The 16,628-nt window shown below is 46.4% G+C and overlaps 1 protein-coding gene across 3 annotated transcripts in view; it reads left to right on the top strand.

Moving 5' to 3' along the window:
* The window catches only part of LOC137427974 (glycogen [starch] synthase, muscle), a 48,297-nt gene that overhangs the window by 13,571 nt on the left and 18,098 nt on the right, over nucleotides 1–16,628 (top strand). For all 3 annotated transcript variants that reach the window (XM_068117847.2, XM_068117848.2, XM_068117849.2), the window contains 7 exons: nucleotides 9,983–10,164; nucleotides 11,886–12,077; nucleotides 13,234–13,419; nucleotides 13,700–13,844; nucleotides 13,926–14,043; nucleotides 15,728–15,848; nucleotides 15,934–16,040. In XM_068117847.2, the coding sequence (XP_067973948.1) occupies nucleotides 9,983–10,164; nucleotides 11,886–12,077; nucleotides 13,234–13,419; nucleotides 13,700–13,844; nucleotides 13,926–14,043; nucleotides 15,728–15,848; nucleotides 15,934–16,040 (1,051 nt within the window). The remainder of the gene's footprint in view (nucleotides 1–9,982; nucleotides 10,165–11,885; nucleotides 12,078–13,233; nucleotides 13,420–13,699; nucleotides 13,845–13,925; nucleotides 14,044–15,727; nucleotides 15,849–15,933; nucleotides 16,041–16,628) is intronic.

The raw sequence follows: 16,628 nt of genomic DNA, 5'->3' as shown, positions 1-16,628 counted from the left end.
TACCAGCATGTCACAAAATCTCAGTACTGGAATATATATCCGTACCAGAAGTACCGGAAAACTATTCAACCTCGCCAGACTGCGTGCCAACACCAAAGTGCGAGTAGAATGTGTTAGAGAACTTCTGTTTGCTGATGATTCAGCCCTAGTTACGCATTCACTTAGGGATATCCAATAAATCACCAATCGTTTTGCAACTGCAGCAAAACAATTTGGACTCCAAATTAAAACCAGCAAAACTGAACTTGTCTTTCAGTCAACTGATAGACAAAACATTGACACGAATATTCAACCAAAAGTACTTGTCAATAGAGAAGCCCTTAGATGTGCTAACACCTATACACACGTATCTTGGGAGTGCAGTAACACATGACAACTCACCTGATGTCAAAGTTGCACACCGCATGCAGGCAGCATCAAAAGCTTTCGGATGCCTGACCAAACGTCTCTGGTCCCAACATGGAATCAGAACTATAACCAAGATCAAAGTTTATCGTGCTGTGGAGATGACTGCACTCTGTACTCAGTGGAACCTATGACTCTCTACATCAGCCACATGAATAAACTCACAAGCCTGCACTGAAGACACCTGCGGCAGCTTTTGGGAATCAAATGGCAAGACCGAGTCCCCAATACCACAGTCCAAAGGAGAGCTGGACACCCAGTGTTGAGGCATTAATTACATCTGCCCAACTTAGATGGACAGGTCGCGTCATTCGCTTGCCAGAGCATCGGCTCCCAAAAATTTTACTTTAGTGAGCTGAAGATGGGCAAGCGTGTACCTGGAGGACAAAAGTTACGTTACAAAAACGTTGTGAAAAGACATCTGAAGAAAGCAAACATTAACATTGAGAACTGCGAAGAACTTGCCAGAGATTAAAAAAAAAAAAACACAAGGGAGAACTGTTGTCTATGACTCGGTTGAGATGGTTGAGCAACAAAGAGAGGATGAATAGCAACGCTGTCATCTCCAGCGGCACAAAGTTGGCAATAAAACCGACCAATAAATTTATTTTTCCTTTATTGCAACAGAGGATTTTTATCCAATGCTGGTCTCGCTTCCTATCGTCACACAGACAAGTGCTGACCCATACGCCTCCACAGTCATCGTTAGCGACAGACAGCTGAAGATATATAAGTATATTCTATACATAGTTTATATACGTATATTGTTGCGGATCTCAGCGCCGGCCTTTTCCCCTTACCAAGGGGGGATTAGTCCCCTTGTCTTTGACTAGCCGACGGGACGCGGGACCTATGACGTCCTTCCCGGACAGCGCAAAATAGGGTCGTAGGACTAATCACGAATACCTAATTACTCGCGCTGCCCCGAAACGAGGAAATAAGCCCCGCATGAATCACGGGTGTTGGTGGATACGCCGAGCGGTAGCGAACCCGTGACCCGAGCCGTTATCAATGACTATACCCCGATCCAAGCGGTTCTTATTCGTGCCACGCTTACCCAATGATGGAAATCACAGAAACGGTCGAATTGGAAGAAAAGGAATAACAAGATTTATTCACACTTTGTACAATGATCAGAAGAAGAAGACACAGTGCAGCCTTAATCACAGTCTTAACTTATTGCCTGGACAAACGGGCCCGTTCACACTCAGACACACTCACACGGGGTTTGCAGACGAACAGGTCAGCATGTCCAGGGATGGCGTCCGGGCAGCTCTCCTCCCTCTGGTCCCCAGCTCGCACCGCGAAGTAGATGAAATAGTCGAGACGGCAGGAGCTCTCCGCGTGTCGTTGGCGCGCACGGGATAATTACGGGGCGAATGGTAGGGCTGGGCTCTGGCGGTTAATCACTCGCGTGGCTGCGTACGTAATAGTTCAATACAATGCAACTCCTTCCAGTCCTCTGGATACAGTCTTGTTCACGCGAGTCCTCTCCCTTCTCAAAACTCAATTCAACACCGCGCATCCTGTCTCGTAACTGAGGTGGGGGCCTCGCGCAAAGGGTTTTATTGCCACGCCCTTAGAACCCTCTGGAACTCACCAGACGTTCTTCACCACGCCCTATCACGCCATGCCTTCAGAACCCTGGTTGGCTGGTAGCCCTTACCGTCATCGCCTCCGACGTGCTCCTTGGCACCGCCCCTCCTCGACCCTCGCACTCCTCCCTCTTTTCAGGCCTACCTCGTGTCGTTTGACTAGTTTGAGCGAACAAAGGGCAGCTAATGCTGCTGGCAGCCAAAGCGTGACACACGGAGGGATCAGCCAAAATGGGGCGCGGGATCAATTTTGCCCATAGATGGAATTGGAGGATGGCCGCAAAATGAAAGGACCTAAGCTCATTTCTTTACACAATGCAGATATTACTAGGGAAATGGCCTACTCTTACACATACAATGACATAACTAATACTCTAAGTGGGCCTACGTGTTGCTTGTGGACTAACTATGGGGGGGGGGGGGGGGGGAAACCTTTTTTCCCCCTTTTTTTTTTTTTTTTTTTTTTTTTTTTTAAGTATACTGAATCGAGGCTCGTGAAAGAGCTGACATTTACTTCACAAACAAATCAACCAGACAAACAAAATATATAAAAAGAGGGAGCGGAAGACAACATGGGGAGAGAAGAGGAAGCACTTGAGAGCTTGAGAGCACACAACATTTGAGAGCAGAGAGATGTGTGGGAGGGAGAGGGCTTGGGGGGAGGAGGCGTGGGAAGGGGGGAGGGGGGTGGGAGAAGTATAAAACACAAGGACACCAAGGACTTCCAGGACAGAGGTTGGTATTTCAAAAAAGTGGAATTGGGGTGAAACTAGCGGGGGTAGAAAAGATCAAGGTTTTGGATGGGGGAAGATAAGAGATGGTGGTGAACAGCTGTTTTAAAGACCTGGAGGGTGGAGTGGGATTGAAGAGAGTGAGGGAGTTTGTTCCAGAGGCGGGAGAAAAGAGGAGTGAAGGTGAGCAGAGAGTCTTGATTTTGGCAGTTTAACCATAAGAGGGTTGCAGGCAGATCTTGTGCGACCTGTAGGAATATTTGCGGGACAGAGCCCAGAGAGAGCTGGGGGGGCAAGGCCAAAGAGGAGTCGGTAGAAGACGGAAAGACCACCAACCTGCCTGTGGTGAGTGAGTGAGAGGCCCTTGGAGTTAGCTTCATTGTGGGAGATTCCAATGATTCTGAATGCTTTGGTTTCAACAGCGTGAAGACGAGCTAGGTGTGAGGCAGGAGCACCAGCCCAGAGGGGAGAGCAGTATTCCATTGAGCTGCGGATGAAAGCCTTGTATGTGGTGAGGAGCTCAGGTGTGCCGAGGAAGGACTTTGCACGACGGAGGATGCCCAGTCGGCGACTGGCTTTAGAGGCCAGATTTGAAATGTGGTTTTCCCAGGAAAGATCATGGCAGATAGTGAGACCCAAAAGCTTGAGTGACAGAACTTCTTGGAGAGGATTATTCAGAAAGTGGATGGGAGGGTTGTCCAGTCGGTCTTTTCGGAGAGACATCGTAAGAGTGTGAGATTTGTCAGGATTGAAAGACATGTTCCACTTGTTTGCCCAGTCTGTGATATTGTCCAGGTCTGCAGAGAGTGAGGAGGCTGCAGACTGCCGATCTGAGGGATGAAGAATGGAGCGACAGAGAGTAGAGTCATCAGCAAAGAGATAGAGAGATGATGATAGATACTTTAACCCTTACCGTCAATAAAGAGATACTTTAACCTTTAATGATGTCATATATACAAATCTCAAAACCGTATAGATATATATATCAGTAATGGACACCCGAATCATGAGGGGTGCAGATATTGCGAGTGACCACCAACTCGTCCAAACAAAATTCAAACTGAAATTAAAGAGAAAGCAAAATACCAAGGAGAATATAATTAAATTTGATAGTCAAACTGCAACAACCAGCTATCAAAACACAGTGCTCTTTAAAAATAAGAAACAAGTGCAATGTGTTGCAAGATTCTGATGAATCAAAAGACATAGTGGAGAGAAAGTGGCAGCTTTTTGAGAAAGCATACAATGAAATGGCAAAATAAGTGCGGGGCTACAAAAAGAGGGGTCAAAAACCAAGGATCAGTAAGGAGTCTTGGGAGCTAGTTGAGGAGAGAAGAAGATTGAAGAGCAACGTGGAACAGGCAAAGTCAGACAGACTCAAACAGAACCTGAAAATAGAATACAGGAATAAGGATAAAGAAGTTACGAAAAGCATGAGAAGAGACAGGAGAAAATGGGCAGATGACCTTGCCATGACAGCTGAGAAAGCAGCAGGTAATTGGAGGATGAAAGAGGTATATGAGATCACAAAGACCCTCAGTAATGAAAAAAGCAAAAGTACGAATGCAGTTAAATACAGGACCGGAAATCTACTAATAGAACAAATAGCAAGGAAGGAAAGGTGGAGAGAACATTTTGAAGAAATCTGAGATAGACCAATACCTGATGATCCGATAACAGAAGAGAGTGTGATCCTGTTATAGAAGAAATCAGCACAAGTCATATGTCAAAAACAGAAATTCAAACAGCAATAAAGAAGATGAAGAATGGTAAATCTGGAGGCAAGGATGGAATTACTGCTGAATTATTGAAAGTGGACATACACACAACAGAGGAATGGCTTGGCAAGTTGTTCAGAGCAATTTGGGATAAAGAGGAAGTACCTCAAGCATGGAAATGGGTTAATTGTCAAGATGCCAGAGAAAGGCGATCTTACGGAATGTGGAAATTGGAGAGGAATTACTTTGCTATCCATTCCAAGTAAAGTATTTGTAAGAATGCTGATAGACAGAATTAGAGATGGAGTTGACAACAAGTTGAGGGATGAGCAAGCAGGCTTTATGAGAGGTAGAGGCAGAGTGGAGCAAATCTTTATTCTGCGCAGCATAATTGAACAGGTCGCAGAGTGGCAGGCAACCCGATACATCACTTTCGTGGACTTTGAAAAAGCCTTTGACTCCATGCACCGAGAAAGCCTTTGGAAGATCATGGCTAGTTATGGAATCACTCACAAAATTATCAGAATGGTACAGGTCTTGTACGAGGATAGTGAATGTGCAATGCTGGAAGAGGGAGATGAATCGGAGTGGTTCATGGTAAAATCAGGAGTGAAGCATGGAGATGTAATGTCCTTTTTTATATTTTTGATAGTAGTAGACTGGATAATGAGGGAGACAACAGAAGGAAATAGCACATGGATAAGGTGGAAGTGTACAACCAACCTGGAGAACTTGGACTTTACTGATGACATTGCCCTTTTATTATCAAACTACCAACATATTGTTACCTCACCACCAAAGGTGGATGGAGTTTATGCTTTTACTCCTGTCTGTTTGTCTGTCCGTTTGTTACCTGCCGGAAAAAATTCCGGCAAGTATGTTGGTTGGTTGGTTTGTCTGTCTGTCTTTGTGTGCAGTACTACATCTACATCGTTGGACATAGCATTGCCAAACTTTACACACATATTTGCCTTGCCCTGGAATAGACTGTGCCCAATTTTTAACTCTCTAGGCCCAAGGCCTCCATTATGATGTCATAATTCGACAAGTACAAAACTTCATCCAATCGAGATGCAATTTCTTGAACATAATCTCGGAATAAATTAGTTTAGAAAACAAATAATGATGACGTCATCGGATACGTGGTTCGGCCGCCATCTTCAAAAAAACCAAAAAACTTTGCACCTCTATATCTCCAAAAGTGCTGAATAGAAAGAATTGAGGCGTCTCATTGTAAAGAACTCTCCATGGGGAAGAAAATATGTTAATGATGATGTCATAGGTGCCTCCATTATGACGTCATAATTCGACAAGTACAAAACTTCATTCGATCAAGATGAAATTTCTTGAGCATAATCTAGGAATAAATTAGTTTAGAAAACAAATAATGATGATGTCATCAGTCACGTGGTTCGGCCGCCATATTTGTTTTAACACAAAAGCCTTAAAAACCACTGAAAATACATCCTGGCGAGGGTTTGCAATCTCTGATTGCTCTTTTTCTTATTATCCTTATTGTCAAGGTCACCCAAAACGTGAAATCAGGGGCGTCGAGTTTTCATTTTAAATATATTTCAAACCACTATAACTGTAAAAGTACAAGAGATATGCATACACTTACTGTTACTGACATGTAGGAAGTCACATATGACATTTCATTTGGCACCATGACCTTTGGCCTTGAGTGACTTTGAAAGGTCAAACTCAAGGTCAAAAATTGTTTTTTTCCTAATAACTCTGTCAAACATTATCTGATTCCCTTCTAACCAACACCAAAATGTTCATTATTCAATTCCCAAAATATAACATGTGGCATAAAATGGTCAACAATGCTTAGTTTTAATTAGTTTTTGGGGTCAGAGGTCAGGGGGCCAAGTTTTCATTGAAAATATATTTCAAACCGCTATAACTCTGAAAGGACAAGAGCTAGGCATACACTTACTCAGTTACCTTCCATTGCTTAGCGTCTATACATGTATAGATTTCCCGCCATTTTGATCCAAAATGGCCGATTAAAAAAAAAAGTACATTCTGGCAAGTCCTGGGTCTCTGACCGATTTTTCATTTGTTTGTTTGTGAACAAAATATCTCAAAAACTAGTGGACGGATTCAGACGAAATTTGGCAGAGACGTAGTGTATGTGATGAGGACGAAATGATTAAATTTCGGTGAAGATCCGGATTCGGATCTGGCTAGTAGAATTTTTTAAGTGATTCTTCACCATTGAGAGATGGGGCCAAAAACGATATATCGCAGGATATTTCAAAAAGTTGTGGACGGGTTTGGACGAAACTTGGTGGACCGGCTGGGTGTGTGACGAGGACGATTCGATTTTGGTGAAGATCTAAATATGGATTCGGATATGAGAATTTTTTTCAGGGAAATTGATTCTTCACCATTGAGAGATTGGGCTAAAAACTATATATAGCATGTTATCTCAAAAAGTAGTGGATGTTTTACAACTAAACTTGGTAGTTGAGTTGGTGAGGTGACAATAAGAAGCCGATTAGATTTTGTTTCAGGTCCGAATCCAGATCCAGTTTATCAGTGAGATACAAAACATAAACTGCTCTGCATATTTTATATATATAGATAGTGTTGTGGTTTTGGAATAAAGGTTAATTCCCCCTCGTAGGTAGACGCACCACAACATGAAGCCTCGCGATAGTTCAGTTATTTCTTAGTGAATGTAAGTGTAGTCCTTTCCTGTGTTTAGTTTTGCGTTGAGTAGGCCAGTGAGCTTAGGTGTTATTTTGGCAATAGCATGCCACGTGGCAGGCTACCGAGGTCTACCGAGGAACAAGGTCTACCGAGGCCGAATGGAGGTGCTGCAGGAGGAGTGGCCGGTAAGGAACGAGCCGCCAATCAGGGCTCGAGGGGAGTGGCTAACCACGACAACCAGAGGCGGGGTTTGGAACATTCGAGTAAGACTCTGGGGCGGGGCGATAAAACCCTGCTCCGAGCCCCCCGACCTCAGTTGAGTCCTCAGAAAGAGTTGGGTCGGCAGAACAGTTGAGGAGAGAGACGGGAGATGAGTCAGAGTCGTGTGCTGAGTTACAGTTCCCTGTGAGACGAGTTACAGTTCCCCGTGAGAGTGAGTTGGGTTGAGCTTGAGAACGCGAGTGGAGCTGCAGAACGAGCGAATTGAATTGCATATTGTACACGAACTTTCCCCGTGCCCTGCGCTCTGCGCTGTATTAATCGCGCGCTCGAGAGGACGACCCGCGCCGGGCCACAGACGTTCGATTTCCTCATGCCTGCCTTCGCCTGCATACATGCTGTGAACATCGAGAGCCACGCCGGGCGAGCTGCCCCGGAGCGACCGAAGGCAGAGCGCGCTTGGCGCGCGAACATTTTTCTCTTCTTTTCCCCGTGTGAGTGAGTGGGCCCGTTGTTTGGGAAAATAAGTTAACATTGTTAAGCTTCTGCCCTGTGTCCCCTTTCCTTCATTCTGAATCATTGTACAGTGTAAATAAATTGTGTTCTTCCTCTGATTTGACCGTTCCTGTCCCTTCCATCAATTGGCTTCGCATGGTACGAATAGAACCGCTCGAATCGGGTTCCATAAAAAGTAACAGCACGAGTCACATGATACGCATACCGCTCAGGCGTACTTGATTAAGCGTGGCTTGTGCGAGGTTCGATCCCCACTTTCGTGGCAGCGTGGGTTAAAGGTACGTGCGAATTTGTCCCGATACCTTTTTTCACGTTTGCCCGGAAGTGGCAATTCGGCCTCGCGGACCCGAAGACCCAGGGGGAAAAGAGGGGTTTAATCGCCCCTTTGTAACGGGAACGGGCTTCGGGAGATCCGCAACAATACATTCTATGCATATTTTATATATATATAGATATATTCTATACATATTTTATACATATTTATGTTTCGCAGCTGGTGGGACATCCCGCGAAGCTTGCTTATAGTGCGGCTAAAATACCTACTGTATTTTAATGCTGCTGTGAAAGCCATGAAAAAGTGAAGCATAGCATCCAAATGTAGAAGCAAGTCATGCTCGCGATTCGAAGATGTTTTTGGCATATATCCTTTGTGCATGGCTGGTGAAAGATGGCTCTTTTAAAGGTATCTATATTATAAAACAGGAGTGGACTCTGTCCGTCCCCAAACTACTCCCTCAGTTTTGGGGCTTGCCCTGCCAAACCTCTTGTGGAACGTTTTGGGGTCCCAGCAGATGTTGTAAGGTAGGGAGGATGTTTCATAAGTTCCTTAATAAAATTATGATTTTGAAATTGACTCGATACTGAGCTACTTCAAATCCGGAAGTGAACACATGACGATAGTGAGCTGGTTTGATAATATCTCAATACAATCGTCATTTAACACAGTATTCTGTAGTTCAGTACCTTCAGTAGTTCAGTACCTTTAACCCATGGGCCTCACCATTAGTCATCACCTCTCCTGAGGAGACCTTGCTTCTCACTCCGAACTGGCTGCTAACGCCTGGCACAGCTTATGTATTCTGTGCCAGGAAAATCCTTCCTTGGATCTTCAATACTTCAAGTTCTTGAAAGCAACTGTTCGACACACAATGGTGTTTTATTTTCCTGTGTGGGCCGGCGCTCCTGCGTCCCACTTCACACTCGGGGAAACCATGGAGACCAAGGCTCTGAAACTCATCAGCATCGCCTATCAACGGTTTCTACCTCAGGGCCTACTCCTTTTATCACCGTAGACCGGTTTGTGGTCTTTCGCTTCATTCTTTCTCTTTTCTGGAGGCATTCCTTCATCGCTCTATTTTCCCATCTGTGGAATCGCCTTCCTTGTCTGTCCAATCGTTCCCCTCCCTGCTCTGGCTGCTTCAAGGTTATATGTCACCACCATGCCATCTCCCATTTCAATTCTTGATTGTTTTTTAAATTTTTTTATTAGTCCCCTAAGGACTAATAAAGTAGGAAGTGGAGGAAGTAGAGGAAGTAAAGGACGGGGAAGACCGAGAAAGACTTGGCTAAAGATGGTGGAAGAAGAAATGCGGGCAAGGGGGTTAACAAGGAGAGATGCAGAAAATAGGGCAAGATGGAGAAGATTGTCATCGGGACCACAAGGCTAACCCCCGCTCTAGCAGGGAAAATGGCTTTAAAATGCATGTTGTGTTTGTTGTTGTAGTCCCCTACCAGTGTACACCGGAGGGGACTATAGGTTTGCACTCCGTCCCTCCGTCTGTCAGTCCGTCAGTCCGTCACGCAAAGAACAACTTTCCGGACTTTTTTTTCTAAACTCTTAATGCTAATGATTTCAAACTTGGCACATGGTTTCCTCATGATAAGTTACAGATCAAGTTCGAACTTCACGACGTTTCGATCATTTTTGACAAAGTTATGGCACTTTGAACTTTGGTAATTTCCCCAACAGTTTTCTGGACGACAGACTACCGGTAGGGGACATGTATTGCAGCGCAATACTCAGAATGCTTGTTTATTTTAATTCCCGATCACTTGTTGTGTTCTCCACAGTCACGTTATCCATATTAAAGTGGAGAAGCTGCAGGATAAAGTGCATTTTGACACGTTTGTGTTGCAGTTGGGGGGATCTACACGGTGATCCAGACAAAGGCGAAAGTGACCTGTGATGAATGGGGTGAGGACTACATACTTATCGGACCGTACTTTGAGCACAACGTCCGTACGCAGGTGGAACTGATCGAACCTACCAAGCCAGCCCTGAAACGCACCGTCGACTCGATGAATAGTCGCGGAGTGAAGGTGAGCTTTAAGATCTCGATGGTGTTGAGCAACCCGACTCTAGATTGAGAGTTGCTATTATTACCGGTTTTCCACCTTGGCTCCTCAGTTTTCCACCTCAGACCGAATGCCAGTAATAACACCTACGGACCAGTGAAGGTCCTGAGTATATGGTCTGGTGGGCCGGTGAAAAATGTCGGTGGTTGTCAGCAAGGGAGACTGCTGTCTCGCCGTCTTGGAAATTTAACCAAAGGGTCCCAAACTGAGCAACAATAGCTTTACTTTAATTTTCACAAACATCACTTATTCTGCACACAAGGTACTCTGCAAATGTGGCAGAGGAACATCTGGTTACCACAAATCTCACTTCCGTGTTCGTCAGTAGGTGAGGCAGATCAAGTCATCATATGTTCAGGACAGTGATTAGCCAATCATATTCCTCCAAACTTTTTTATTTCATTGTCACACATGTTTAAAACAAACACAGGTGAGGAGATAGGATTCCTACGTCTCACTCACCTGTTTCGGTCAATCATTGATCTTAACCTCTTTATGACGTTACATACGCGTCGTGACGATGTCCGCTCTCAGTGAGGTTTTTGTACACGGAACAGGATTGGTCTGGTCTTCTTGGGCATTTCTTGACACCAAGACTCATTGGGGTTGTTGTGGGTACGACTGTTACTCCTCACACCCAGGTGAGGGTCATAGTAACCCCCCTTTGGCCTTTGGAGGGGGGGGGGGGGGTTGATCATTTTGTACTTTGTTCTCTTGGGACAGAGGAAACGTGACGTTAGGGGAGGAATTTGGAATTTGTTCATGGTGCCGGCGTTGGCTCGCCTACTCTTCACGGTCACAAAGGACATCATGAGATCTTCAACATCCATCAAATAATGCGGGCATACAGGATGCCCAGTTTAATGTCCATCTGAGGGATGACGCACACATTGATGAATCACCCAGTCTGTAAAACACTGGGATGACAGTTTATAGGTGGTCGAGAATCAAACCCCGGCTAGACAGCTCGGTGGCGAGTCTGCGTACCTAAAGGATAACCTGCTGGCCCATTGAGTGAACTCGTAAAGGGAAGTGGGCCTCAAACCCTTACCTGCAAACACCAGTGGCTGCCTCTGGTGAGATAGAAGGATGCAACGATATGAGTAGTGATACCCCAGTCGTAGTGCAACGGCCAATAGAATGACCCGTTGTGCTCGATGTCGGACGTGAAGAACGGTTTCTGGTTTCTGCAGCAACTGAGCAGCGTGATGTCATTGGCAGGTGTCGTGCATGTTTTACGGACCCAGAACATCTCGTGGCACTGAAACTGGAGAAGGCCATTCGCCCTTTTAATACTAAAAATACTTGTATTTACGTAGTGCCTTTTGCCTTTGGATACTAGGCGTTGGTTTTATTGGCCTTTTTGGTTTGGTTTTTCAAATATTTTATTCCCGATGTGGTTTTTTGGCACCCTGCGAGTCCTTCCCAGCTCGTACCCTAATAAATCCTGGTTTTTGTTGCCATTGGTTGAAGCATTTTGAACGGCTCCTCGAGCCAACCCTGTTAATGTTTATTGCTTCGAATCCCAACATTTGTCATTGCTCCGATGGAGCATGACTTGAGGACCAGAGGGTACAGATGCGCAAACACAAGGATGGAGAATAACAAACGAGATGTGTCTAGCCGTGTGGCGTAACGTGCAAAAAGGTACAGCGGTGACTGAAGGTTCCCGACGTGTTTGGCAGGTGTATTTTGGTCGCTGGCTCATTGAAGGAGGACCCTGCGTCGTCCTTTTCGATCTACAGTCGGCCGCTTGGAGCTTGGACTTGTGGAAAGCTGAGCTTTGGGAGAGTTCCGGAGTCGGCGTTCCGTGGTTCGATCGTGAGGCCAACGATGCCGTCTTGTTTGGCTTCCTTACCACCTGGTTCCTTGGGGAGGTGAGAGGGTGGGTCGGAAATGCATGACAAAGGCTCTACCGTTTGCTTCTTCTTCGTTTTCCTCCTCTTCCTTTTAGTCTTCTTTTTTTACCTCCGCCACCAAAGGTGGATGGAAGTTGTGTGTTCACCCCTGTCTGTCGGTTTGTCTGTCTGTCCGTCCGTTTGGGAACAAAATATCTCAAAAAGTTGTGGACCGATTCGGACGAAATTTGGCAGAGAGGTAGCGTATGTGACAAGGAGGAAATGATTAGATTTTGGTGAAGATCCGGATTCGGATCCGGCCAGTAGAATTTTTTAAAGTGATTCTTCACCATCGAGTGATATGGCCAACCAGGCGCAGGTGTGCTCTCTACTGAGTGTTCTAGTGTCCTTCTTTTTTCCCTTCTTTCCTCTTGCTGTGATAGGTTTGATTAAAGTACCAAGCTCCCACATACGTACCAGACTTCTGGAAATCGTTGGGTTTGAAATCTACAAACACAAATTGACCAAATGATGGCGGACAAATCAAACTTTGTGTCGTCTTTCCCCCAAGTTTCTGATGTTAAAGTTGATACGAGGACAGAATACAGACGTGTGTATCGACACTGGCTCAAGCCCGGAAGCGTGCAGCCTCGACGCACTTACCTGCACACATCACGCATAATTGTTCCTCACCCTCGAAGGGTTTGATGCCATTACACACACCATTACACACACCAATAAAAGAGCATTTCTATGGAATGGATAGGGAATGGGCGAGCATCTCACCTGTAGACATAAAAGGTTTTTGCACGCGCTGTTCTTGTCTGCAATTCCACTACGATATGCATCAAGTGAACATTTGAGAGGAAGAGGATGTGTGACCATGACGAAACCCGTTATCCGGCCCTGTGCGTTGTTTGGGGGTTTTTTGCTGTTAACACTCGGTGTTTGAGTTTACTTCATTGCGACCGTACGCTATTTATACTTTGCGACTTAGACAGAGGCCTGCGGCGATGTTGTTGGATCTCGGTCGGATTTACCCTGCTGCCAGGGAAGTGAGCGATGTGCGAAGGTGGTGCTTCCCGAACTCACTGCTCACCAATTTTTTGGGAACTGCGAATCGTTTCGATATGCGACGCTTTGTCTGTCATCTTGAGCTCGAGCTCACGTTGGCCGCCATGTGTGTGCCTTCCAGTTTGCGGCGCAGTGCGACGAGGTGTCGTACGTCGTGGCGCACTTTCACGAGTGGCTGGCCGGCATCGGCCTGATCATGTGCCGCGTGCGCCACCTGCCCGTGGCCACGATATTCACGACGCACGCCACGCTCTTGGGACGATACCTCTGCGCCGGAGCCGTGGACTTCTACAATGGGCTGCAACATGTAAGACCGTACCTAGCACACCCGGCCACATGGCCATGTTGAACTGATTCCAAACTGCCTCGGAGAGGCACTGTTTCTTACCCGTGAGGGATTATTACCTCTGCCACTGAAGGTGGATTGAAGTTATGTTTTTGCTCCTGTCTGTTTGTCTGTGAGAGTGATATCTCAAAAGGTTGTGGATGGATTCGGACGAGGGAGTGTAAGGATGACGAATTGATTAGACAACTCCATTACCGCTCACTTGTGCCACTCATTCATGTCTCCCCACACTTTGTCTCAGTTCAATGTGGACAAGGAAGCAGGTGACCGTCAGATATATCACCGTTACTGTATGGAGCGCGCCGCCACAAATTGCGCTCACGTGTTCACCACGGTGTCGCAGATCACGGGTGTCGAGGCCAAGCATCTTCTCAAGAGGACGCCCGGTGGGTGCTCGCCGCGAGCATTTTGTGGCCTGCGAGGTAACCATTTGTCTCTGACCATCTGACTGTGATTGCAACCCTCAGACATCATCACTCCCAATGGCCTCAACCTCAAAAAGTTCTCCGCGATGCACGAGTTTCAAAACATGCATGCGCAGAGCAAGGCACGCATTCAGGAATTCATCCGTGGCCATTTTTACGGGTACGTTGGGTACAACGACCCCTCCGTTTACCTAGCTCTGAGAACGCAGGTATGTCTTTGATAATATGCGATTCTCATTGGCTACGCCCGATACCCAATCAAAAACCTTTTTGCTTCTAATTGCCAAGTTATCTCTACCCTCCTTCCCCAACCCATTTGTCTTGTGCCCCCACATTTGTCTTGTGCCCCCAAATTTGTCTTGTGCCTCCACATTTGTCTTCTGCCCCCACATTTGTCTTGTGCCCCCACATTTGTCCTGTACCCCCCACATTTGTCCTGTGCCCCCACATTTGTCTTGTGCCCCCACATTTGTCTTGTGCCCCCACATTTGTCCTGTACCCCCCACATTTGTCTTGTGCCCCCACATTTGTCTTGTGCCCCCACATTTGTCTTGTGCCCCCACATTTGTCCTGTACCCCCCACATTTGTCCTGTGCCCCCACATTTGTCTTGTGCCCCCACATTTGTCTTGTGCCCCCACATTTGTCCTGTACCCCCCACATTTGTCTTGTGCCCCCACATTTGTCTTGTGCCCCCACATTTGTCTTGTACCCCCACATTTGTCCTGTACCCCCCACATTTGTCCTGTGCCCCCACATTTGTCCTGTGCCCCCACATTTGTCTTGTGCCCCCACATTTGTCCTGTACCCCCCACATTTGTCTTGTGCCCCCACATTTGTCTTGTGCCCCCACATTTGTCTTGTGCCCCCACATTTGTCTTGTGCCCCCACATTTGTCTTGTGCCCCCACATTTGTCCTGTACACCCCACATTTGTCTTGTGCCCCCACATTTGTCTTGTGCCCCCACATTTGTCTTGTGCCCCCACATTTGCCTTGTGCCCCCACATTTGTCCTGTACCCTCACATTTGTCTTGTGCCCCCACATTTGTCTTGTGCCCCCACATTTGTCCTGTGCCCTCCCATTTGTCCTGTACACCCCACATTTGTCTTGTGCCCCCACATTTGTCTTGTGCCCCCACATTTGTCTTGTGCCCCCACATTTGTCCTGTACCCCCCACATTTGTCCTGTGCCCCCACATTTGTCCTGTACACCCCACATTTGTCTTGTGCCCCCACATTTGTCTTGTGCCCCCACATTTGTCCTGTGCCCCCACATTTGTCCTGTGCCCCCACATTTGTCCTGTGCCCCCACATTTGTCTTGTGCCCTCACATTTGTCCTGTACCCCCCACATTTGTCTTGTGCCCCCACATTTGTCTTGTGCCCCCACATTTGTCCTGTACACCTCACATTTGTCTTGTGCCCCCACATTTGTCTTGTGCCCCCACATTTGTCTTGTGCCCCCACATTTGTCCTGTACACCCCACATTTGTCTTGTGCCCCCACATTTGTCTTGTGCCCCCACATTTGTCTTGTGCCCCCACATTTGTCATGTACCCCCCACATTTGTCTTGTGCCCCCACATTTGTCTTGTGCCCCCACATTTGTCTTGTGCCCCCACATTCGTCTTGTGCCCCCACATTTGTCCTCCCCCCCCATTCCGTTTGTCTCGCACCCCTCGACCCTTGCTGGAGTGTCCCCTGGACATTGCTTTTTGTGTTTTCTGGAAAACATCCCTTTTAGTTAAATTTTAACATTTTGTCTCTGATACATGAGATCTGGACACCAAACATGATTGTATTTCTAAAGACTAGATCTGTAGTGACGTCACTACTATTTTCTCAGGCACATTGACTTTTCATTGGACAAGACGCTGTACTTCTTCATCGCCGGACGTTACGAGTTCTCGAACAAGGGTGCGGATATCTTCCTCGAGTCTCTGGCAAGGCTCAACTATCTTCTCCGGGTACGTTTCCTTATGGATACACATCCAGCGGGCTTTGTGCACTCACGTTGTGTGCTTTTATAATAGTCACGTGGATGCTGTTCAGTTGAACCGCAGTGAGACCACCGTCGTGGTGTTCTTCATCATGCCGGCACGAACCAACAACTTCAACGTGGAAACGCTCAAGGGTCAGGCGGTCCGCAAACAGCTATGGTGAGAAATGGTGATGAAATGATTCCCGATTTGTTCTTATCATTCTCTTATCCTGTCATTGATATTACAGAGCAAACAGCTTGTGTGTGACTGGCACTCGCGTGGCACGGGTTGTACGTCACGTGACGTCGATCTCTGCCTGTTCAGATCATGAACCATGTTCTATACGGAGCGTCGGTTCTGCCGATGCAGTTTCTTGACTAGGGTTACAATCCTAACCGGTTTGCCTCTCCAACACAGGAAGTTAGGACAGGAGTTAATAATTTGGTCAGGAGAGGAGTTAGTAATTTAGTCAGGAGAGGAGTTAGTAATTTGGTCAGGAGAGGAGTTAGTAATTTAGTCAGGAGAGGAGTTAGTAATTTGGTCAGGAGAGGAGTTAGTAATTTGGTCAGGAGAGGAGTTGGTAATTTTGATCAGGAGAGGAGTTAGTAATTTTGATCAGGAGAGGAGTTAGTAATTTGGTCAGGAGAGGAGTTAGTAATTTTGATCAGGAGAGGAGTTAGTAATTTGGTCAGGAGAGGAGTTAGTAATTTGGTCAGGAGAGGAGTTAGTAATTTGGTCAGGAGAGGAGTTAGTAATTTGGTCAGG

The sequence above is a fragment of the Myxine glutinosa genome, chromosome 5 (assembly GCF_964187855.1).
Source record: "Myxine glutinosa chromosome 5, kmMyxGlut1.1, whole genome shotgun sequence".
NCBI classification, from domain to species: domain Eukaryota; kingdom Metazoa; phylum Chordata; class Myxini; order Myxiniformes; family Myxinidae; genus Myxine; species Myxine glutinosa.
The sequence above is the reverse complement of the archived record's forward strand: the minus strand, read 5'-3'. Positions and strand labels throughout refer to the sequence as shown.